Below are 24,867 nucleotides of genomic sequence, written 5' to 3' on the forward strand. Positions count from 1 at the left end.
GAGAAGGCAATGCTGATAGGGTTTTAGAAGGAAGACAGAAGGAGCCATGCCAGCATGCACAAAATCTGTCTTTATAAACCTGCCAGACTCCCAATCCTTGTCTGAGAAATTCAGGTGATGGATGGAATGCCCTCCAATGGAAAAGTATGAAAAAACAAGTAATACAGACTAATTTCAGATGACACGATCAATTGTACTGTTATTTAGCCATAGACATGTGAAGTAAATGTCATAAAAATGTATGTTTGAGGATCTCCAGAATGTTAAAACTGTGGATATTGCTTTAAGCACAAAGTATACATTGATGGCAATGACATGGGGAAAAAAATTCACAAGCTTGTTCCTATGATTCTTATGAAAGGGAGAAAAACGTTCAAGCTTAAGGGAGTAGAAAAGATTCAGAAGCATTAGTGATGTACAAATGGATTTGAGAAGGCGAAGGCACAAAGGAGAAGAATAATCCCATCTTCAGAGGAGAAAGGTCCAAGAACCTGACTGATGAATCCATTTTACTTCCCTTTCTGGGATTTCTGAGACATATACAGGCCATCAGACAAGTTTCATGGCACAGCCCCAGAAGTCTTGCTACAGCTCCCTTTCCCCAAGGGAGCAACAGATATTCTCACTTGGTTTGGAGAAATACATTTTACCTGTCAGTATCATTCAGTCTAGAACATCCTTTATAAATTTGAAGACAGTTTAGAATTGAAATTTGAGGAAAATGCACAGCATTAAAGAGAGTCTAGTACTAAAAAAAAAAAAAATGGAAGTCTAACCTCTGAGGAATATATAATTCTCCTAGAAGAACTTAAACTATGTTTATTTACCTAATACCTTTAAAGAGATTTAAGTATATATTGCAGAGAGACTGTTTAGCACACTGGTTGAAAACATCAGCTATGGAGCCAGATTGTCTCTGTCTGAAACTTGGTTTTAACCACTGATTAGCTCTTTGAGTTTCAGTATGCCTCAGTTTCCTTATCCATAAAATAGGATAATAATTTTACCTAATTCATAGGGTTGTCTTGAGAATTAACAATTCAGCTTAGAATAATATCGGGCACATGGCAATCATTCAGTGAGCAGTTTTATTAAAATTATTACTCTTCTTATTTGTCATAGCTTCTATATTTTGCTGTTTGTCCATAATAATTGGCTGCTATAGAAAGAACCAACTGTAAGTCTTAAAAATTAAAGAGGCAATTGCTGAAATAAACTCAGTAAGTAGGCCAGATAAAATCAGACTAGTAAGGTAGATGATGAAACCAATGGATTGGATTTTCCTTGAGCACAATGTCAATTGAAAGGAGATGAAAAGTAGGAGAAGATGAGTCCAGAAGTTAACATCTAGCTAACAGAAGTTCCAGAGGGAAAGTTTGAGAGAATGAAGAGGAGAAAAGTGTATCTTCTTAAATATCGAAAAGAACAGTCCCAGTATTAAAGACTCATATTGGAGGAATGTAACGACTGCTGGGCAGACACTAATGAAAACATGCCTCACCTAGACTCATACAGGTCACATTTCATAAAACTAAGAATAAAGAGGAAATCATGAAAGCTTCCAGAGGGGAAAATTTGGTTATCTCCACAAATCAGATTGATGTCCAGTTTCTCACAAGCCATATTAGATGATGGAAGAGTGTGGGAAAAAAGCTTTAAAATTCTCAGGGGAAAATGATTTGGAATTTCAAGTTTTGTGTTTAGCGAAACTACCCTCCAAAAAGTTGAGGACAAATAAATACATTTTAGGAATGCAAAGAGTCAAACATTTATTGAAAGAAATTCCTTCAGGAGGACTAACAAGGACATAAGATAAAAAAAAACCAGTGATAAGCAGGGAAGCCAGTGAACTTGAGTCAGGTCTAAGTAATTAAAATTGTTTCCATGAAAAAAAAAATTGTTTCTGTGAAGCATAAGGAATGTGTTAGTAATAGCAACTTTGGAGAACTAGTAGATGATTTATACAAATTTTGGAAAAGGGACAAGAGGAAAACATACTTTTTTGTTTGGAGAGCATTATTGTTTGACTCAATGTTGATATAATTATAGAAGTTTAAATGTTTGTCAAAAATAGAAAGTTGGAAAAACTTTGATGACCATTAAAAGAACAAAATAGAGTATACAGTTTCCAAATCACTGGAGTAGGAGTTAGCAAACTGTTTCAAAAAGGGCTAGATAGTAAAATTATTTCAGGCGTTGTGGGCAGTACTGTCTCTGCTGCACCTGTTTGACTCAGCCCCGCAGCACAGAAGTGACCATGGATAATCTATATAAATAAATGGGTATGGCTGAGCTCCAATCAAACTTTGTTCATTAATGTGAAATTTGAATTTGATGTATTTTTCGTATCTTCTAAAATATTATTGGATTGTGTGCCATTCAAAGACAGTGGGCTGGATTTGGTCCATAATTTGCTGACCTCTGCATCAGAGAACAAAGGAAGGAGGCTGAGAAAACTTAGTAATTTCAGCTAAAGACAGAAAAGGGGAGAGAGGTGGACAAGAAATCAAAGTCCAACACACATGAAACATAAATGTCAGGAAAAGAAACAGCAGTTCCCCTAATAAATGTGAATGGAGTAAACTTTTCTAGTAAAGACAGATTCTCAGATTGGGTATATCCTAAATGCTAATAGGTTAGTAGATCATGGTATATCTGCACAGAACAGTGTTACTTAAAGTGTGATTCTTGTAACAGTGACTGTTAGCAAACTCTGGCTGGTCCACTATGAGATAAGGACATAAACAGGGAAGAATAGTAGGTGGGAATTTTTAGAGTGTCGTGACATTGTTATAACTTCCAAGTGTGTGATCGTTGCCCTAGTAATTCATATTGTATTTTACGAAACTGTTAGTCAATAATGGTTAAGGAATTAAAATTAAAACTGGTTTGAGAAACACTAGTAGAGAATACCGTGCAGGTATTAAAAAATGAAGTAGATCCATATGTATAGACACGTTAAATGAAAAAAAGGAAATCACAGAACAGTATACAAGGTATGACTCTTAAGTGTTTTTTTAAAACCCCAATCATACATGTAATGAATTTTTTAAATGTAGAATAAGTCACACCAAACTATTAGCTGTGATTATAAAACAAATTAGGACAGGTGGACCAGGGTTGAAAGATGTGGTAATAAAGACATATTTCTTGTTTGAATCTATATACTTTTATCTTGTTTGATACTTTTTTTTATAGTAATAGGTTTTCATTTATTGTGTAATACTTTTTAAATATTTTATTATTTAATGATCTCATGGTCCTTTCAATACTTGTCATTTGAATATCCATATGGAAAATAGGACCTATACTGCTACTTCACATGATATATAAAAATTCATTTGAGATGGATTATAAACCAAAATGTGAAAGTTAAAACAGTAGAGCTTCTAGAAGAATATGTGGAATAATGTCTTCACAACTTTGGAGCAGGCAAAAATTTCTTAAATGATGCACTACAAGCACCAGCCACAAGGAATAGATTTGTAAATTGGGCTTCATTAGTGTTAGATGTTAGGTGCATAACAAGACATCGTTAAGGGAAAGAAAATGCAAGCTACAGATTGAGGGATGATATTTGGCATATTGCATCTTTGAAACCTAGAGTTATATAGAGTTACTGTGTATGTGTGTGCAAAAAGTTTGGAGAAGCACTTCACAAAGACATCGAAGACTTGCATATGAAAAGGCTGTCACTGTCATTAATCATAAGAGAAATTCAAGCTCAAACCACTGTACCTGGATTAGAAGGGCTAAAATTAAAAGGACCTATAAGACCTAGAGTTGCCGAGGCCATTAATAGAGCAGGTAAAGCACTCATATGTTGCCGTGGGAGTGTCAGTTGGTACAATCACTTCGAAAACATGCTGTCTACTGAAGCTGGGCATACGTAAATCCTGCGATGAAGCTGCTTCACTCCTGAGTACTCAACTCTATAGAACTTAGTGCTTGCGTTTGACAAAAGATACAAGAATATCCATATTAACTTTATTCCTAATAGCTAAGAATCTCTCCCTCAAGAGTATAAGTTGTGGCATATTCATATAACTGACCGTTAAAGCATTTTTGTTTTGATACTGTGAATAGGAACTTGTTACATTTTTATGTTCCTTGATATAATATTCTTATTATTATTATAACTTCTTAATCACAATAATGATAATAGCTATTATTTATTGGCAGTTTGTGATAAGTCTTAGTTCTTACAACAATCCCTATTCGGTACATACTATCACGGCATTATGCTCATTTTGACATTTGGGGTCGGTGAGGGACAAAGACTGAACAGCTCTCTTGTGGTAGAGCTGTGGTTCTAACCCGCGCAATCTCACTCCAGAGCTACACTGCCGAAAGGCGCTACACCGTGGGCCTCGGTGTCCTCTGGTGAAGGAGGAGAGATGATGGGATCAAGTCCAGTACTGATGGATATGACTGACAGTACAGTGTGTGACTAATAATTGGGAGTACAGCAGCCAGACCTACACTGAAGTGGGTTGTTGGGGGTGTGTTCATTTGTACTTGTAGACTTCAGTATTCTAGCTCAGACTTATTCAAACCAAAGAGTCTTACGGTTTTTAAAATCATTAACAAATGACTTAATGATCCTTTTATATATTCCCAGGGTGCCACTGTCTTTACCAAATGGTGTTTTAAAACCATCGTTTTAGTCGTGTTCTTTGTTTGCAAGGAACTACCACTTACTGCAAAGATACACGTGGCTGTAAGGGAGATGGACTCTTACGGACACCCGAGAGGCGGATCCATAGACTGGCCAGCTTGTGGAGACTAAAACTGTCTTCTGCTCTGGATTACAATCAACTTTAGGCACTTCAGCAAGATTTTTAGATCTGTACTACAGTGTGCAATGTTTATTTTCCCTCAGCTTTTATTTTCCCTCAGCTCCTACTGTCATAGTATCTGCTTTTTTATCCATCCATTTACCTTTATATTGCCAGTGCTTTTTCTCCATGGTCTCAGGTAAAATTCTGAGAGAGAACATTTGATTGGCCATGAGAGTTACTGTGTTTGGGCCAAGTGTTTCATGCTTCATAGACTATTGAACAGGCTATAGATTGGCTGCCTTAAGTCAGCTATTTACCACACTAGTTTTAGTCATTTCTGGCCAGGAAGGGATGGCTGGTTAGGTAAAACATGGCTCGTCCAAGGCTGGCTACCTCTTTGGTAGCAAGGTTGATTCGCCCTAAGTGTAAAGGGATTGTGATCACAGTGTATATTCTGGTTAGTGTGTTTAGTACCCATTACGCATTTTGTCTTTTCAATAAAATCTAAAGAAGTGGCCAGCATTGAAAATAGTTGAATTTAGAGACTGACTGGTACAGAATGGGAAATATGAAAGAGAATGCTTGTATACATGACTTGAGAACAATCCTTTGCTTACTGTTTTATAAGCCTAATAACATATTGTTGTATATCTCTTGTAGGTACCTTGGTTAAAATGTCTGGTTAGGATTGTTAAAACTTTGGATGATTTACTGGTAAATATTAGGAAAGTTTTTTTCCTTGCTATTTTAATAGCTAGGCTTGGCTTGAAAAAAAGTTTTTGAGAATTTTGCAAACCCTTTAAGACTATTCTCTGGTATAGGTGTTATTTAACCCAAGGTATATCGTGAGGTGATTAGGATAGTAACTAATCCATAGTAAAAAAAAAAAAATTGAAATACTCAATACTATGTGGATATTGGTAATAAAATTGTATGTAAATACTTGTTAAATTGATTCTAGGTTGGGCCATGCAGGCTGCTGCCTATATCTTCATTCATAGGAAATGGAAGGATGACAAGAGCCATTTTGAAGACATGATTGATTATTTTTGTGATATCCATGAACCACTTCAACTCCTCATATTCCCAGAAGGGACTGATCTCACAGGTAGGTAACCTAGGATTAGATCACAGAATTTTAAAACATGAAGGAACTTAGAAATCATTTAGTCTAAACTTATTCCTCACATGAAGCAACTGAACTAAGATTAATGGCCTGCCACTAAGATCACTCACTCAGTTCATCAGTAGCACGTCAGAACCTAGAATTCCTGGTTTCCAGACCATAGAATCTATGATGGGCAACTTCAAGAGGCCATTACTGTTCCTACTTGCCATCCTAGAGCTTTATATTTTTATTTTATTTTTAATTACAGTATTTATTTTAGAGAGAGCGTGAGTAGGGGAGAGGGTCAGAGGCAAAGAGAGAGAGAGCATTTTAAGCAGTCTCTACACTTAGTGTGGAGCCCAGTGTGGGGCTCGATCTCAAGACTCTGGGATGACCTGAGCTGAAATCAAGAGTCAAGACACTTAAGCAACCCAGGCACCCCAAGCTTTATGTTTTAAGTCTCACTATATATTTCATGTATCCGCTTTTTATATAATTGTATATGGTTTGTATGGAACCACTGTACACACACACACACACACCCAAATAGCCAATGAAATGTTAAGAATAAAGGCTAATTTTAAAATCCCCTTCCTGTTCTATATATTCTCTGTCCTCTTTCAAGATATATATATTTATCCATCAAGCCCTTCTTTCTCAACTTCTTTTTTTCCTGAGAAAAACATATGATGTAACCCATTCATTTATTGTTGATTTAAGTTATTATGTTGCCTTTTTCTGGGTATTTCTTAAAAATTTTTTATAATGTTTATTTTTGGGGTGGGGGGGGAGAGAGAGAGAGAGACAGAGCGTGAGCATGGGCGGGGCAGAGAGAGGAGACACAGAATCAGAAGCAGGCTCCAGGTTCTGAGCTGTCAGCACAGAGTCTGACACGGGGCTTGAACTCACAAACTGTGAGATCATGACCTGAGCCGAAGTCGGACACCTAACTGACTGAGCCACCCAGGTGCCCCTTTCTCTGGGTATTTTAAAGCTTTATCCCTACTATAAGCAGGAAAGGCTTTGCCCTGTCCTCAAGAAAATTCAGCTACCACAGATTTGTGGAGGGGGACACAGGAGGATATATTTAGGACTTTTGTGCCTTCCCAATTATTAAACTATATGCATGGGCCAAGAATACCAGTGGATCTCAAGGAGTTCTTTACAAGATTAAAAACAAAATAGTCTTTTATTCTTCCAGATCAGTGGTTCTCACACTTTTTAAGGCACAGATCATTTTTGCAGATGAAACCACCTACTGCAGTCTAGCATTTAAGACAGAAGAACTGTTGTGGTTGAATATTGGCAGGGTGGGTAAGCTTGGACAGGAAGCAGTTCTATAGAATCCGACTCAAAAGAGCAAAATTTTAAAGCTGTTAATAACCTGGCTACTTCAAGAAAGATACAGTAGAATTTGGGAAGGATCCAGTCGATGAAGGTCTGCTGTACGAGAGAAGACAAACTAAAGTCTAAAACTCACAAATAGTATGGAGAGACAGAACATGTACTTGTCTTCCAAATCTTCAAGACCAGATTGAGGCAACTTAAGAGCTACTGAGAAGGGCAACTTTTAGAGCTTAAGAGGGGAGAAGATGTAAATGAACATACTAATTCATTATGTGGACATAATAATTTGTGGAACCCGGTACCTACAAAGAGAGTTCAAGATGAAAAATATATTTTATACAACTATTTAAGTGAATGGGTGACTAAGCCATAATATGTTAATGGGGAAAATTCAGATATTTTGGGAAATATTCACCGTTGATACCACAGAAGAGATCTTGGACTTAACTGTTTGGATGGAGCTAAGTGAACCATGGCAATTTTTATTCAGTAGTATTATGTACTAATGTACTAACATATGCTTACTATATAGGTTTGATTTTTATAGTTAAAATTCTAAAAGTAGTTGGATTACAGAGAATAATACTGAGGATAATATTGGATACATATCATTGAAGCTTGAAAATGTATTGTAGCTTGTAGATTAATTGATTCCCAGAACTGAATTATCATTAGGAAATTACCATGGACACATAGCCATATTTAAATCTTATAACAGTTAATACTTTGGGGTGCCTGGGTGGCTCAGTCAGTTAAGCATCCAACTCTCTCGGCTCAGGTCATGATCTCACGGTTTGTGAGATAGAGCCCCACATCGGGCTTTGCACTGCCAGCGTGGAACCTGCTTGGGATTCTCCTCTCTCCGCCCCTCCTTCGCTCATGCTTGCTCTCTCTCTCTTTCAAAATAAATAAACTTTAAAAAAAAAAGAATGTAGAATATATTTGGGTGTTGAAATATCAGCCATATTATAAAATATTATAAAAGGTATCAGTCATATTTACTGAAGTGATAGATTGGTTTATATTTGAAAATGCCAAAATGTACATTAAAGAATGGCAGCTCTAGAAGTTACTTAGTCATTAAAAGCTAAAGGAAAAAAAGCTTCTGGATTGGTGTGACTTTATGGTATATTAGTGTTAAAATGCTTATATGTTAGATCTTCAGAGCCTATGAAGTATATATTTAAAACTTTTTTCAGTCTGTATTTGTTCTCAGCTGTCTCTTTTATGTGATGAACTTAACATCTAGTTGCTTATTTTCAGGGTTCTGCCCACCATTACATGTTGTGGTTGTATATTTTTTAAGTTAAAATGATACATACATTTTTTAAGGCCAGCTTACAAAAGCTAGAGAAAACAGGTCCTGAAGCTTTCAGAAGTTTTTTTTTAACAGGGTTATACATGTAGTTTTGAGTTAAGATAATGATTGTCTTTGAAAAAGTGTCTGTTAATTCAAGGGTGTTTTTAGTTACCACAGTTAACTTGAAACTTGTTTTTTTTTTTTTAAGCCTGAAGGGAATGTTTTATAACCTTAAGTTCAGAGTCCAACTGGCTTGCAACATTTTCAAGTTAGTGTTTTTAAATGTAACTTTACATATATTTTATCTTTATATGTTATTGGTTATAACTTTTTTCTTGCGTATGGAAGTGATAGATGTGAATTTGGGGAAATTTAGAAACATAGAAGAGAGCACAAAAATTATTACAATATCACTGCCCACAAACAAACACCATTGTAATTTTGGTCCATTGCTTTGGTCATTTGGTCACACACACATACACATATATATGTGCATATGTACACACATATAATTTTGAATAATGGTGAAACTGGAATTACACTTTTCTTTGCACTTAATGTGGTATTATCTCTCCTTTCATTATTTATTCTTTCAAAACATGTGTTTTAAAGGTTGGGGAGTTTTATATTGGTTTATTAGTTGGGGTCCAGAAAAACAGAACCAACAGGGTTGTGTGTGTGTGTGTGTGTAGAGCGAGAGAGTGAGATGGAGAGAAGTTTTGATGGGAATTGGGACTTTATTTTAAGGAACTGACTCACATGGTAGTGGAGGTTTATCGAGTCAAAAATCTACAGGGTAAGTTAGGCTGGAGACCCAGGGAGGAGCTGCAGTTCAAGTCCAGAGGCAGTCTGCTGACAGACCTCTTTCTTGCTTGAGGAGGTTAGTCATTTTCTATTCAGGCCTGTAAGTGATTGGATATGGCTCACCCATATTATGGAGAGTAAGTAATCTGTTTATGCAAAGTCTTCTGATTTAAATATTAATCTCAGTGAAAAATACCTTCACAGAAACATCTAGAATAATATTTGACCAACTGTCCGGGTAACCTGGCTATGCCACTTTGATAAATAAAATTAACCATAACAGCTGGTATACTGTAATTTTGAGTTCTGTGTCTGTGATTTGGAAAAAAAAAAAGCTTTTCTGGGTTTTAACAATTATAATATTTCATGTAATTAAACACTTTGTACATAGAACTTCTTAAGAAATGAGTACATGAAGTTTTATACACAAAACAAAGTCCCTACTTTCATGAGGCTTACATTCTATGAGGAAAGATAGAATAAAAAAACCAATCAGTTAATAAAAACATGTCAAGTCTTCATAAATGCTGTGCAGAGAAATAAAGCAAGTTAAGGACAGGGAGAGGAATAGATAGGGTATAGAGTACTCTTTTATAGAAGTTTGTCAAAAGAAGCCCGTTACATTTCTCTTAAAGTAGAGACTAATTGAATGAAGCAGAAAACCTTGCAGGTATCTGGAAGGCATTCCAGGCAGGGAAAGGAATACCTGCACAGACCCTGAAGTAGAAACATGCCTGGCTGGTTTGAGAATGCAGAGTGGCCAGTAGTCAACTCCAAGTGTAAGGAGTAAGAAGGGCTGGCACTGGAGTGTTACCAGCAGTGAGCTGACGAGACAGGAGGCTGTGGTCAGAAAGAGGGAGGCTGGTATGCTTACTAATACTCAGAGTCCGGGGTTGGGTAGATGAAGTGGGGATGGAAGGAAGAATCTGCATCTCTAATCTCTTTGTGTCTCTGATTATCTCTACTGCTCCACGTTGTGACCTTACATTTTTAGAACTACTTGTGTTCCCATTCTACGACAGAGTTCCGATCCCCAGAATCTGTGATGCACCGGAAGAGGAAACTGAAGAGTAGTTAACTACTCATCTTTGTAGTGTCCCTGGGACTCTTCATTCCATGGAAGGGCCTCCTAGCTGTCTATCAAAAACTATTTTGGAGTCCCATGCCCAGGATATTCTCAAATGAACGTGAGAAGAGCTTACTCCTTTTCATGTTTCCAGCCTGTACTTTTGTCTTGCTAGGGACTGTGGGTATTAGTTCTTTGACTCGATTCTTCAACTATAAAATAGTGTAACACCTTTAAAGGGGTATTCTTTGAATATTGTCATGTTGAAGAATTCATCTATGGTTTTTGAGGTTTGAGGACTCCGTGATCTTAAATTTATTCCGAGGAAGGTTGGGTTTATATAGAGAAAGTTTTTTTTCTTGTGACTTGGAATAGTCTATAAATTTTAGGATGCAGCTGAGAGTTGCGGATTCTAACATCTGCTGTCATCAGAAGGTATTTCATGATCTCTCCCAGCAGTTGAGGCCAAATTTCTGAACACTACTTTTTCCAAATATATTTGCTGAATAATGGGTTTGGTTCTTCTTGGAACTTATAAAGTTACCTCATGGAATGGAAAAAGCAACTTTTGCCAACAACTGGAACATATACTTGACTCTGTAACTATATTCAGCCAAACCATGTTCAGATGTTTGTACACGATGTGCTAATCATGTGCCCATTCTGTTGGGGAGAGGTTTTGGTTAGTAATATTAGCATGCTCTATGCCTGAACAGGGCAGAGATTTCACTTTGCATTGAAGCCCTAAATTACTGGGCTAAAAAAATGTTGATTTGATATATTTGGCATATTGACTACTTGTTTTTTTCTGAGTGTAGAGGTCCTTATGTTTATTTAAAGTATTTTAGTTTTATTAACCTCTTTTGGTATTTCAGTTTTTGTTATGTAAGGACTATTTTATGAAAATTTCGGTTTGTTAGTATTTTATTTGTACCTCAGTTTTCATTGTATGTTGATTATTTTATGAAATCCCTTTAAGAATTTTAAAGATTTTAATATGAATTTCAGGAAACATTCTAACAAGTCCTATTTAATACCTTATTATAAAAATTTCAAAATTCCCCAAACTCTAGGATCTTTGTTAGGGACTGCAGTGTTTGTATCTTCTCATTTGACTCAATATGCCATATTCAGTATTTACAGATGGAATAACTGCCATTTCATCAAAGAAATCCTTCAGGGCTTCCTTATCTCACTTCTCTTCCTTTATTTTATGGCTTCTAACAGTTTGTTGTTTTGTTTAGAAAACAGCAAAGCTCGAAGTAATGATTTTGCTGAAAAGAATGGGCTTCAGAAATATGAATATGTCTTACACCCAAGAACTACAGGCTTCACTTTTGTCGTAGACCGCCTAAGGGAAGGTAAGCACCATCAAAAGGCTGTGTTTTTATGTAAGTGGCAACAGTTGCTGAACTTTGTATGTAGCCCTTTAGAATTTACAAAGCACTTTTTCTTTTTTTTCAAGGTATAAGATACTGTCACATTTATACTAAATTGACCCCATGCACTAAAATGTCTTAGTATATATTCTTTATCAAATATCAAAGATAGCCTTATAAAAAATGTTTCCTTCTCTTGGAATAACAGAAAATAATACAAGTAGACTATCATTCTCTTTTTAAATTTTTCTCAAAGTAGCAAAACTACCTTGAAAGTATCTTAACACTTACACTATTTTCTTTATACCTTATAAAGTATTTTTGCATTCATTATTCCGCTCATTCCAACAAATGATTCTGGTTGGTAGGAAGGCAAGTACTGACTGCATCCTCCATTTTATAGTTAAGTTGAACTGACCTCCAGGTGGTTAGGAAATTTCTGTAGTCAGGGATAGAACCTCATTCTTCTGCTTCCTACTTTGTAGCTCATAATTCTACCTCACACTTCCTCAAGAGTTGTGTCTGTTGAAGGGCATATCAGGACAAGGTGATTCATTGATGATATCACATCCATTTAAATGCTTACATTTTTATATTTGTTATATAAAAGCCATTGTACATCTGCATGTTTGTACATTTGTATATGGATACATACATGTGTAGAGACACATAACATTTATGAAAGTATATGGAAATGGAACTATCCAGAAACGTGCTGACGTGTTACTGATTTTACAAGAATGATTTGAAGCCCACAGTCACCTAGAAGAAAAATCTTGTTTACGTGTTTCTGCTCTCCACTCTGATTTCTACCAAGCCATATTGTACGATGATGGCATCTGTGACAAATTATCACCTTCATCTGATAATTGCTACATTGTCATAAAACTGCTTGTGGATTAACATGAAAGATGTTGAACCATCATACAAGCAAAGGTATAAAGTTCTTTTATCTTTCCCTAATGGCATCATTGTTGTTCCTTTAGGGTTTAATGTGCTTTAAGGTACAAAGTATAATCTTAATGAACTCTGCCAGGCTCAAGCATCTTTCCAACTAAATACCCATGATTAAAAAAAATGTATAGTCAATCCAAAACTACATTGTGATAGTAAACCAAAAATGTTGTTCCTATTAGTTTGGCTTGCTCTTGAAATTCTATGGTCATAGGTAATGTGAAATGGGCTTGTGGGCTTGATGGCCATATTGTATATGAGTAGCAAGTGTCCATCTACCCAGTGAAGCTCCTGGAGAACACGGTTTTTCCTGCCTACAGAATGGGACAGGGAGGCACCAAGACATTAAAGTGGTGATGGTTTTTTGTGTGTTTTTGTTTTAATATGTGGTACCACTTAACTGTGGCATCCAGCTTAGGCTCACCCTTCTTATTCAATAATGTGTTTTTTATGTCCTTACTAATCTGATAGCTTATAGTATTTAATGATTTCTTTGAAGGTATTTCTGCCATCATAGAACACATTCATCGACTGGATTTCTCTGTAAATGCAAGCATGCTGTTGGAACGCATCTTTTGCTAAAAAAGATCTTCCTAAATGTAGGCAGGATAATAGATTATTTTATAGTGGATAAGGATATATCTGTAGAGCTCTCTGTTCTGAGATCTGGAAAATATTTCAGAAGCAAGCTGATTTATAACTTTGGGGAATGTGTGTTACTTAGTCATCACTCAGAGAACTAGTCGACAACCACTGTGTAATTTTTCCTGCTAGAACTGGCAACTGATTCCCCCACCCGCCATTTCAGAAAAAAGAGAAACACGGTTAGATGGTTCTATTTACTTCAGTTAGAAAAGTGGAATAGAATCTGTACCTTATAATAATAATAAAGAAATAGGATTGTGATTATAGTAACAGCAGCTAACATTTATTGAGCACTTACTAAGTACCAGGCATTGAGCCAAGTATTTCATATGCCTAAGGTCAATTAATCCTGACAATTACCATACATGGTAGTTATCATTATTAATATTTAACTTGTAGGACAAAACTGAAGCAGAAATTGAGATGAAGAAGCTTGTCAGAGTTACTAGAATCTGGTTCCTCTGACTGAATATCCTATGCTCTTTAAAAAATTTTTTCTTTAATGTTTATTTATTTTTGAGAGAAAGAGAGACGGAGCACATGCAGGGGAGGGGCAGAGAGAGAGGGAGACACAGAATCTGAAACAGGCTTCAGGCTCTGAGCTGTCAGCACAGAGCCTGACGTGGGACTCGAACTCATGAGTTGTGAGATCATGACCTGAGCTGAAGCCAGACACTTAACCAACTGAGCCACCCAGGCATGCCCCATGCCTCTTGTATTTGTAGTATGATTTTAGTTAACAGAGTCTCCATAAAGCACTTTTGTAATAGTGAACTGAGTGGTTTCCCTCAGAAAAGATGTTGAAAAAGAAAAAGCGGTAGCTAAATGGCCAGATCATGGAGGGATGGTAGTCCGAAGGAGGAGGTTATGGTTCTGCCTAACATGACAGGGGAGGGGGAATCAGGTGGAGAGTCAAGGGCAGCTCTACTTTTGGGGGGCGAGGGGTGGTATCTAGTGAGCATCAAAAGTTTCATCAAGGATCAGAAGTGAAGATCTTAGAAACAAATTAAAGCCCCCAAAAGGGCCAAGCCCAACTTTCTGATCTTTAGCTTCCTGAGATCTGCTTTTGATAAGCAGTTAGGTGAAAAAAGAAGCTCTCTGTTAAAACAAATGACTATATAAATTATTACAGTGGAATACTGCTCACCATAATAACTAAATTCAGCATTGCTGATGTCTGTTTGGCAATGGGCATGTGAGAAGTTTAGGACATCAAGAAACTAAGGATGAAGTCCTACCAAGAAAGACTGAATAAATGAAAATGCAAAACAAGGAAAGTAGCTTCTGCACTTCTGTTCAGAATACATCTCACAGAGATTAGGAACATTTAGAAGACACACATTTACCCTGAAATATAGCACCCATTATATAATGTTACACAGATGTGTTATTCCTGTGGTAGTAACTGCAAAAGGTTGACCCTGAGTACCTTAAATTTCACCATTAATGTGCTTGCTCTATACTCTTACTAGATCATAACCTTCTTGAGGGTATGGAATGTTCTGCACATGGTTGAGTTAAATGTTTTTTCCTTTTATCTGAAAAATAAGACAAGCCTAGTGTCCTGGATGTTCTTCTAAGTATGTATTACACTGATAGATTATCTGTCTTGGAGGATTTCACAACCTTTCAGTATGTGATTATATGTTTTTCCAGTACTATATTAACCCAAACCCAAAAGGAATTTTCTAACTTAGGGAAAAAAGGCTTTTCATAGGAGAAAGTTTTTTTTTTTTTTTTTTAATTGACAGTGCTAATAAATTGATCAGACAATTTTAAATTTGTAACTCATTCATACCAAAAGTTAGTTATATTATCATCATCTCTGGTGCTGTATCATTTTTAAAAAATTTTTCTTTAATGTTCATTTATTATTTTTGAGAGAGAGCGAGTGAGCATGTGCATGAGCAAGGGAGAGGCAGAGAGAGAGAGACACAGAATCTGAAGCAAGCCTCCAGGCTCTGCGCTGTCAGCACAGAGCCCGACATGGGGCTGGAATCCACAAACTGCAAGATCATGACCTGAGCTGAAGTCGGATGACCGACCGACTAAGCCACCCAGGCGCCCCTGGTGCTTCATCATTTTTAACAATAGCTTTACTCTTCTTTGATTTTAAATAAAGATTTGGTCCCACCATTATTTGATTTTGTTAAATGTTTTAGAAGCCAATTACTAAGTTATAACCCTGCAATAATTACTTTTCACCATTAGGCGGCACAAATGTGTACATTTGAAACACTTGAAGTTAGGTTAAAGTGGTTGGGGGTGAGGATAAAACACTTCATATTTGTTTGAGGGTGTGTCTTGTTTAAAATACGACCTTGCTTAGTGAACACATCTACATACCAGGAAGATAACTGACCTAACTCCACAGAGACAGAGCTGCTCTGCTTGGGACCCTCCCAGACCCTATGTATCTCTTCATCTGACTGTTCATATGTATGCTTTATCATATCCTTTAATAAACTGGTAGACATTAAAAATAAAATATGGCCTTGCCTAGAAGTTTACAGTCTTCTTGGGTAGATAAGAATACACCTAGAAAAATCTTAAAAAATATCACATTACATGTTAAATTTTATGGTATATAGTATATAAACATTTTGAGTAATTATAGGAGTGTTCAGTAAAGAGAGAGCATATAGTATTGAAACACTTCACTTGTAACATTTATTTATTTTGAGACAGAGAGAGAGAGCATGAACAGGGGAGGGTCAGAGAAAGAGGGAGACACAGAATCTGAAACAGGCTCCAGTCTCTGAGCTGTCAGCACAGAGCCCGATGCGGGGCTCAAACCCACAGATCGCGAGATCATGACCTGAGCCAAAGTCAGACGCTTAACCGACTGAGCCACCCAGGCGCCCCGAAACACTTCACTTCTTTAAGAAGCTTAATTTCTTCCTTGGACTTTCAAGGATGGCTGAGGGCAAGATAGGAAGACTACAAGAAAGGGCATAGAGTTTGGGCCAGTATGAGGCTGTGCAGTAAACTAGGCACAATGGATGTGATCGAGCTGAAGACTTGTACTGTAGAATAATAGACAGTAGTTAAGAAGGTTGTTTGGAGCCATTGTTGAAAAACTTAAACTCCTGCCCCCAAATAGTCATGTTTTTAGATGTCCATTTCTAGCTGAAGTCATTCAAGCAAATCAGCTCATGTGTTAAGACTATAAAACATCATATAGATATATTTAAGTTTTGGGTTTTTTAAAAATAATTTTTTTAATGTTTATTTATTTTTGAGAGAGAGAGGCAGAGTGTGAGCAGGGGAGGGGCAGACACACACACACACACACACACACACACACACACACACACAGAATCTGAAGCAGGCTCCAGGCACTGAGCTGTCAGCATGGAACCTGATGCAGGGCTCGAACTCACCACGAGATCATGACCTGAGCTGAAGTCAGGCGCTTAACCGACTGAGCCACCCAGGCACCCCAAGTTTTGAGTTTTTAAATTCCAAGATAATCCATGTTTAGCTCATATGTGTATATTCTAAATATGAAAGATGGTGTATTTCTACTAATCTAGGGGATATAGGGTTAGTCACTAAGGAAAAAATAAAATTCCCACCAGGTAATTTAGATCAGCACATCTGATTAAAAAACTCTTCGGTCTGTATTCAGGGACAGAGAATTGCTTACTTGAACCCCCAGATTACATATGTAGTATCTGGTAGTCCTGTGTTTGGCTCTCTCATTTTGGTCTTTGATAGTTCTCATTTGCTCCACGAAAGTTGGCACTTAGGCAGTAGACTAATCATAGATAGCTCAATCTTCAGTGTTTTCAGAGTGTTTTAATTTCTTGGACTTTTTGCTTCATGCACAGCTAATAATCCATTCTGTTTCTTGCCTATAGTGGATGTAGATGGTGGGGGACCAAAGATGGCCAGCAGGAGCCATCGCTCTCTGTGGCTCACATTATGTTTATCCTAGTTGATGAGTGATGAGCCTCCCTCGGGATTGCATTTTGGTGACTCTTCCTAACAGCTAGCATAATCTAGGATACTAGGAAGAAAGACAGAGAGAAAAACTGTTGAAATATTGGGTGCATTAAATGCCATGCACTCTGACCTTTTCATGTGACTTTTTATTGCTGGAAACTATGAAAAAGGATAAGACCTTTCCCTTATGTTTAAAAAATGTAATTATACAGTAGATCTTTGACATTTGCTAGAATATTTTCTGAAACCTTTTCCATTTCCCCAAATTTGCAAATTTCTCTGTAGCATAGCATTTGACTCTCTTTTGAGACCCTTTTACAAAGAACAATGCTTTCATCTGTTTATGGTGATGAATAGAATACAGCAAACCTAAATGAACCTGGGTTCTGATCAGTAAGAAAGCACATGGATCAACTAAAGGACTTGGTCCTACATGTCATGAAGCAGAAATGATTTAAATTCTCCTCAGCAAAATTATATGTGATTACATGTCAAAGACCTTTGGAGTCTGTCAGGTTGAATCTCTGAATGCCATGGCATGCCTTCAGGTCTTTAATGACATTTCTGTTATCTTTGTTCATTTTAGTTCTCTTTCATAGCAGAAAATCTGAGCTGCTCATTTAGGACAGGTCTTGGCATTGTGTTAATGAAAAGTGACAGAGCACTCATTCTCTACATAAAAACAGCCATCTAACAAGTACCTATCATGTGCCAGGCACTGAGCGGTTCACATGTTTCTCTGCCCTGCCCAAGCAGTACTAATGCCCAGGGAGCTATTTAAAACACAGATGATCAGGTGTGGGCTCAGACCTGCTAAATGAATCAAAGTCCAGTGGTGGGGTCCTGAGCTCATGTCTACCCAACTAGTCACTGTCATACAGATCATTTCATTCCCATGGCTGCGCTAGGCAGTGCTTTGCCCCATGCCACCCCTGAGGAGACAGACTCACTCTAGCGATTTCCCAGGGTCACATGACTGCTGGGTGGTACATGAGTTCACTTCTGCTCCATTTGATGCCAAAGCCTATGTTCTTCCCACTATGTAGTAAGTTAACAATTTTTCTGTCCCAAGTGCTACAAAGATGTAACCTTTGTAGGATTTTTTTCTTTTTCTTCTCTCTTTCCAAGACCTTCTCCCTGGTACCCTTAGCTATACTCTGCATTTTGTTTAAATGGAAAAATACATCAAGAGTTTCCTTTTTGTAAAGCATGTCATTATTCTGGTTCCTATATTTATCTGCTCCTCCTTCATATCTCTAATCTGTAAGGCAAAACAAAGAAAGTGACACTCCTACTGTTCTTTCAAATTGTGGTCCCGTAATTTTCTTTTGCCGCTGAGCCTCAAAAACAATAAACTGGTGACTTGATTTTTCTCAATACTAACTCACTTCCTGTAAAAACGGGATTTTTTAAATTATAAAAACAATATATTTATTATAAAAATATTGGAAAGTTCATTATAAAGAAGGAAAAGGTACCTATGGTCTGCTCAGTCACATCTCAGAAATACCTGGTGTGTGCCTTGTATACTTTTAGACTGAAACTCTTCCTGTGTTTTTCCACCTGTATTCATACATAGCAAACAAAATTAAAGTCAGATCATATATTTTGTTTTAGAAATATTTTTAAGACTTATTATAATGTGCGCATGTTTTATCATTATCCTTGCATAATTGGCGTAAGTATATGTTAATGTGTGCGCATATTAGAAGGACCACTATTTAGTCCTCCATTGTTCAAAGTTAAAATTGTTTCCAGTTTACCACCCTTATAAATAATACCAAAGTATGCATAAATCTCTGATTTTTCCCTTGGGATATATTTCCAAGGCTAATTACTGAGTCAAAGGGTATACATTTTTTTAAGGTTTTTAAATGACTTGTTTTTTTTATGTTTATTTAGTTTTGAGGGAGAGACAGACAGAGCATGAGTCGGGGAGGGGCTGAAAGAGAGGGAGACACAGAATCCCAAGCAGGCTTCAGGCTCTGAGCCTTCAGCACAGGGTCCGATGCAGGGCCTGAACTCACAAACTATGAGATCATGACCTGAGCCAAAGTCGGATGCCTAACCGATTGAGCCACCCAGGGGCCCCCATTTTCTTAAGGTTTTCTAAAAAAATTTACTCCTGTTCTCTGTCCTATTTCAATCGGCCACCAAATTCTACTGATACTGCCTTTTAGAGAGACATCCCACCTTCTTCTGTTTCCACAGTGGCCTGAATGGATGGGACCCCATTACTTCTCCTTTTTACTTCCTGGCTTTCTGACTGGTCTACCTCTGGTTTCTTCTTTGCCAATCCATATTACTTAGCTCTCAGTCTTCATAAGGTGCCACTCTAATGTCATTGTGTATATATTTATTCAGAAAATGTTTCTTGGGCACAGGTATTGTTTGGCCTGCAAGATGCAAGACGCAGGTACCAAGACATAGTCCATTCCTGTGAGCATCATACGGTTTAGAAAACATAATCGTAACGCAGTGCCGTAAGATGTGAATAGAAAGTATTTTGAGGACATGAAGGTTAGTTGATCTTTACCTAAAGTGACACTGAAGAGGTGGCATATGAGCTGAGAATTAAAGAATAATTAGGCATTTTCCAGGGAGGAAAGGCATTTAAACGTTTGCATCACTTCCATATTCCATGGTCAGGCCTTTCTATAATATGGTTCTAATCTACTTTTTAAATTTTACCACTCAGAAGCCCCTCTTCATACCACATGAGCCAACCTATTTGAATTAATTGACTATTCTGGACTGTGCCTTATGCTTTGTGCATCATGCGTCTAGTTAAATCTGTTCAGGCTAAAACCTGCAATGCTTTGTTCCTTGCTTTAATCCCCAGATACTGTCCTTTAGTGATCTTCTAAGGGTCCATCCCTATTTCCACTGCTGGCAGTCATCTGAACTATCTTTTTCCACTCTAAAAAGACTTAGTTAGCATAGTGGACCTGTTATTAATAGCTGCTCTAATACATTTTACTTCTTAGCTTCCGAAACGGACAGCAGTGGCCATGTCACCTAGACCATTAGGGCAAAGATTTTATCACTAAATCCATTGAATATCTTTCCATCCATATCTTACTTCCTCTCCTAGCAACGACTGGCACTGTAGATTCTTCTTGAAATACTTTCTCCCTGGGGCTTCTCCTTTTTTCTCCTACATCTCTGGCCACTTCTCAAGACTCATTTGTAGAGTCTTCCTACCTGGGTATCCCTTCAGTGTCTGTGTTCCTTATAAGGCTTCCTAGGTTCCTTTGTTCTCCCACTCCATGTCACTCAGGTTGGTGGCTTGAATGATCATTCCATATGCTCTTGGCTTGAGTCCAAATCTTTTGTTCATAAATCCCTTTCTTAGTGCAGAGCCATACATGTGACCTTTGCCATTTGGAGGTGCTGTAGGCACTTCAGTGTTGAAAACTGAACTTGTCATTTCCCCCTACACTGCTGTTCCTCCCATATCCCCACACCAATTGCTGGCACTATAATGATGATAATGGTAATATTGGTGAGATTGTGTACTTATGTGCCAGGATTATCCTAAGTGCTTCACATGAACTAAATCATCCCATTCTTAGAGGAGGTTTCATTATCATCTTCCTTTTATGCATGAGGAAACTGAGCTACAAAGAAGTAGTCATCCAAGATTTTCACCTTTGAAATGGCAGAGCTAGGAATCTAGCTGTGGAGGCTTCGCCTTAACCGCTGTTTATCATCAACTCAGTTACTCAAGTTACAACCTGGGCGTCATTCTTGGATCCGTCCCCTCTGCTTCTCTCACGTGCCGTGAAACCCCAACCAGTAAGTGCCTTGGGATTCTCTTTACTCTCAAATTCATTCTTCTCTTTTCATTCTCTCTGCCATCATATCTCCCCTGAATTACCGGATAGCAGCTCAACTGGTCTTCCTAGTTCTGGGCCTGCCTTAACCAGTCCTTTCTCCATGTTGTACTGGAACATCAAGCCTTTTTCTAAATGAGGATGGCAGCACACTAAGTTAGAGGCTCAGGCTCCGGAGTCAGGAGACCTGGGGAGAACCCTGGCATCACCGGAATTAGCAGTGTCCCTCAGCAAGCCTTACTTCCATCATCGGTAAAATGGAGTAACTGTGCTTACTTTGTAGGGCTCTTATAAGGACTCAGTGCAGTACATAAAGCACTTAGCACAGTGCCTGGAAAAGAGCAAGCACTCGATAAACGTTACAGTGCAAATCTGATTGTGTCAGCTCCTGGCCAGAACCCGTCCTGGGTTTCACAATGCTCCAAGGTTAAATCTACTTTCTTTAGGTGTACCGGGGTGGTTCAGTCGGTTAAGTGTCCGACTCTTGATTTCGGCTCAGGTCATGATCTCGTGGTTGCGAGATTGAGCTCCGTGTCGCGCTCTGTGCTGATAGCACGGAATCTGCTTGGGGTTTTCTCTTTCTCTCTCTGCCCCTCCCCCACTTGTGTTCTCTCTTAAAGAAATAAACATTTTTTAAAAATCTCCTTTTTTTTTTTTAACGTGATTTTCCAGGCCCTCCATGACCTGGTCTTTGCTTAGCTTTCTCACCTCTCTCCATTCTCCTTTGTTGTCCCTTTACTCCTTGCCTTCCTGAACTGCTTCCCATTTCCAGAGTGCACAGTACTCTGAGCCTTCCCTACCAGGGCACAGCCCCTCCTAGCCTCATTCAGGAAACCTTCACGGCTCTTAGACTTCTTTGTTCCCCATATGAGTGTGTTCCCTCCTCTGCCAGCCCTGCATAGATGTTTTACTGACTGTATTATCATTTGTCTATTTCATCTATGAACTTTCAATTTCATGCCCATTAGAATCAAGTCTGTCTCCCTGACCATTTTTATCCCCAGCCTTCAGCATAGGCCTCGCATATAATACTCTAAGTTTTTTGAACCCATCAGCTAACTGGTTGATGTATTTTCATACCCTGCTGTGTTCCCATAAAGAGCTAAAGTGGTGGACATAAATATGTATGCTACAATGACAGCAGCACCACAATATTAGAGAATTAAAGGGAAAATAAGGGTGTAAGGTTGGTATATAAAACATATGTTATATGGTTAATACACAAAATACATAGGTTCTATATTCTTATAAAATATGGGTCCATAAATTGGCTTGAGCTTTCTGGCATCTTCTCTAGGGGGAAACTGGGTAGTATCATTGACAAATCCGTAAGATTAAAGCATATCCTATGCTCAGAAAAAATATGACCATTTCTGAAGGACTTGAGAGAAAGACCTCCCTCGCATGGCTCCTCATGGAAGACATTGTACACTGTCGTGACCAGCGTCTTTATCTTTAAGTTTAATGTCACACATAGCCTCAGAGCGTTCATCCTCACTGGCTGACAGCAGAATGAGAAAGAGCAGTTCAGTAAAGACAGTCTCCTAAGAGGCCAGCACAGCCGGCTATATGTGATTGAGAGTGTCTCAACTCCAGAGGTTTGGAGATACTGCATGTCTTCAACCCATTCTCCATGAATGGGATTTCACTCACTGAGATTCAGGTAGGAATTAGTTCACGCAGAGTTTGATTATTCTTCCTAAAGGATCTGTTCTACAGATATTTTGTGTCACGAGTTTAAGTGTGGGGCCAGGGGCTTTTACTAATAGGATTCTCTTAGGGTCGTTGAGGAGCCTACTGAGTGAAGCGTCCTGTGTGAAGTGAAGGCAACCTACCTCTGAACTGAGGTTGGCCAGTGTGTTTCTTATAAGACACTTGGGATTATGTCCTCTGCAATGCTTAACCAAATAGTCACATACTCAGTGGACCATTGCCCAAAGATCAGTCCCTGTCTGACCTTTCTGGACTGATTTCTTCCTGTGACCTCTTGCCCTGTCTTCAGTCCACCTACGTGGAATATACTTTTCTCATGCTATTCCTTTTCCCAAACTGTTCCAACCATTTGGGTAGTTTCTGTTGATCCTTCAAGACAGTTCAAATGACTATTCTACTTCATACCATCTCCTGGCTTCTCCAGATTATTGGGCTTCCTTCTTCTTACTCTCATTTATACATTTGTCTTCATCACTTCTTTCATCCTCTTTTATAGTTTTTTTTTTTCTTTCTCTCTCTCTTGGACTCTGAGCTCCTTTAGGATAGATAATGTGTCTTGTTTTTGTATTTGAGCCCCTAGGACATCGTCATGAATATTACAGGTACTCAGTGTATTTATGGTTTGTACAGATTTTTGTAGATGATCTATTTTCAGCATCTTATACATATGCACTTGATATGCTTGTTTATGCACGTCTGATTGGTAATGCCCCTACCACTCTCAGTCTAGCGATCAGATATTAATTCACATGGACTCTCTTATTGCAATAGAGGAGAGATTTGTGGCAGTGCTGGAGGGCCACATAAGGCAGGTGCACATTTGATAATAAATGTTATCTTAAGATAGTCTTTTTTTTTTTTTTTAATTACCAAAGGACAAAAGTAGGGCTGATTTTTGTTGTTCCTGTTTTTTAGATTACCTATGCTTTTATAAGGGACATTAACAAAAGCATATTAATTTTAACTTAAATGAACAAGGTCTTGGCATTTGATCATGTAAAAATCAGTATGCAATTGGGGTTCTTAGGTAGGGTTTCCCTAGTTTATTAGTATTTCCCTACTCAGTGAGGTTCGGATTCTGAGATAGTGCTAAGGAGACAATCATTGCAACCTAGAGCCTCTCTTATACTGCTTGACTTCAGTAGGAGGAAACTCTTGCCCTAGGGCTATCTACTATTTTTCTAATACCAGCCAGCTATAATAAATACCTATTAGTGTGGAAGGTAGGCCAGGATGACTATGGATGCAGGTCTTGTGGCGCCATTAATCTATATACTAGTTTTGGTTAGATTATCATTTTCATAAGGGAGTGAAAATTATATACTTGGTATATTTTACTCATTCAAAAGGCTTGTCTTTGCCTAAGTATTGATGCCATTACCATGTTTATATTATTTTCTTAAGAGTAACATGCTGAAAAATGCTGATAACTGTGACACTCAAAAATATGTTTATTTTAGAATTCAGCGTCGCGGAAGAAGCTGCGTAAGTAAAATTTGTGGAATTGCCTTTGAGAACTTTCTGCAAACTGTACATTGATTGCAAAGAATATTGTTACATACATTAAAACGTTCTGCCAGCTTTCCCTCTGAAGGTAGAAGTGGGAGCTACAGAACGACAGTAGAGGACGCCAGTACCATTCCCTCACGCGGTTCGAGACCCGTGTGGCAGCTACATGTTCAGTTTTTCTGTCCTTATACTGTTGTATTGAATCAAATTTTAAGAATTTAGTGCAAATGCAATATGCATGTAGCAATATGCTTTAGTTTCCTGTTAATGTGAAAATCAAAATATATCCTCATGCAAGTTGAATTGTTGGCCTGAATCTAAACCCTCTGGACCCGCAAATCCAGAAATTCATCTTAACAGGAACTTGTGACTGCCTTTTGGTTTTATATAGTATATAATTTCTTTGTGGATAGATTTCTTTTTTGGGTTTGTCCAAAAAAGCTTTACTTGGTTTCTTGTTTATTCTGGGCATGTGTC

At 37.9% G+C, this 24,867-nt stretch overlaps 1 protein-coding gene across 3 annotated transcripts in view; it reads left to right on the top strand.

Annotated features, from left to right (window-relative positions):
• LCLAT1 (lysocardiolipin acyltransferase 1) overlaps positions 1-24,867 on the top strand; it is a 181,677-nt gene that overhangs the window by 100,699 nt on the left and 56,111 nt on the right. For all 3 annotated transcript variants that reach the window (XM_040496428.1, XM_040496427.1, XM_040496429.1), the window contains exons 4-5: positions 5,743-5,889; positions 11,651-11,767. In XM_040496428.1, coding sequence (XP_040352362.1) covers positions 5,743-5,889; positions 11,651-11,767 — 264 coding nt within the window. The remainder of the gene's footprint in view (positions 1-5,742; positions 5,890-11,650; positions 11,768-24,867) is intronic.

The sequence above is a fragment of the Herpailurus yagouaroundi genome, unplaced genomic scaffold (genome assembly GCF_014898765.1).
Source record: "Herpailurus yagouaroundi ecotype Mexico unplaced genomic scaffold, PumYag 188, whole genome shotgun sequence".
NCBI classification, from domain to species: Eukaryota; Metazoa; Chordata; class Mammalia; order Carnivora; family Felidae; genus Herpailurus; species Herpailurus yagouaroundi.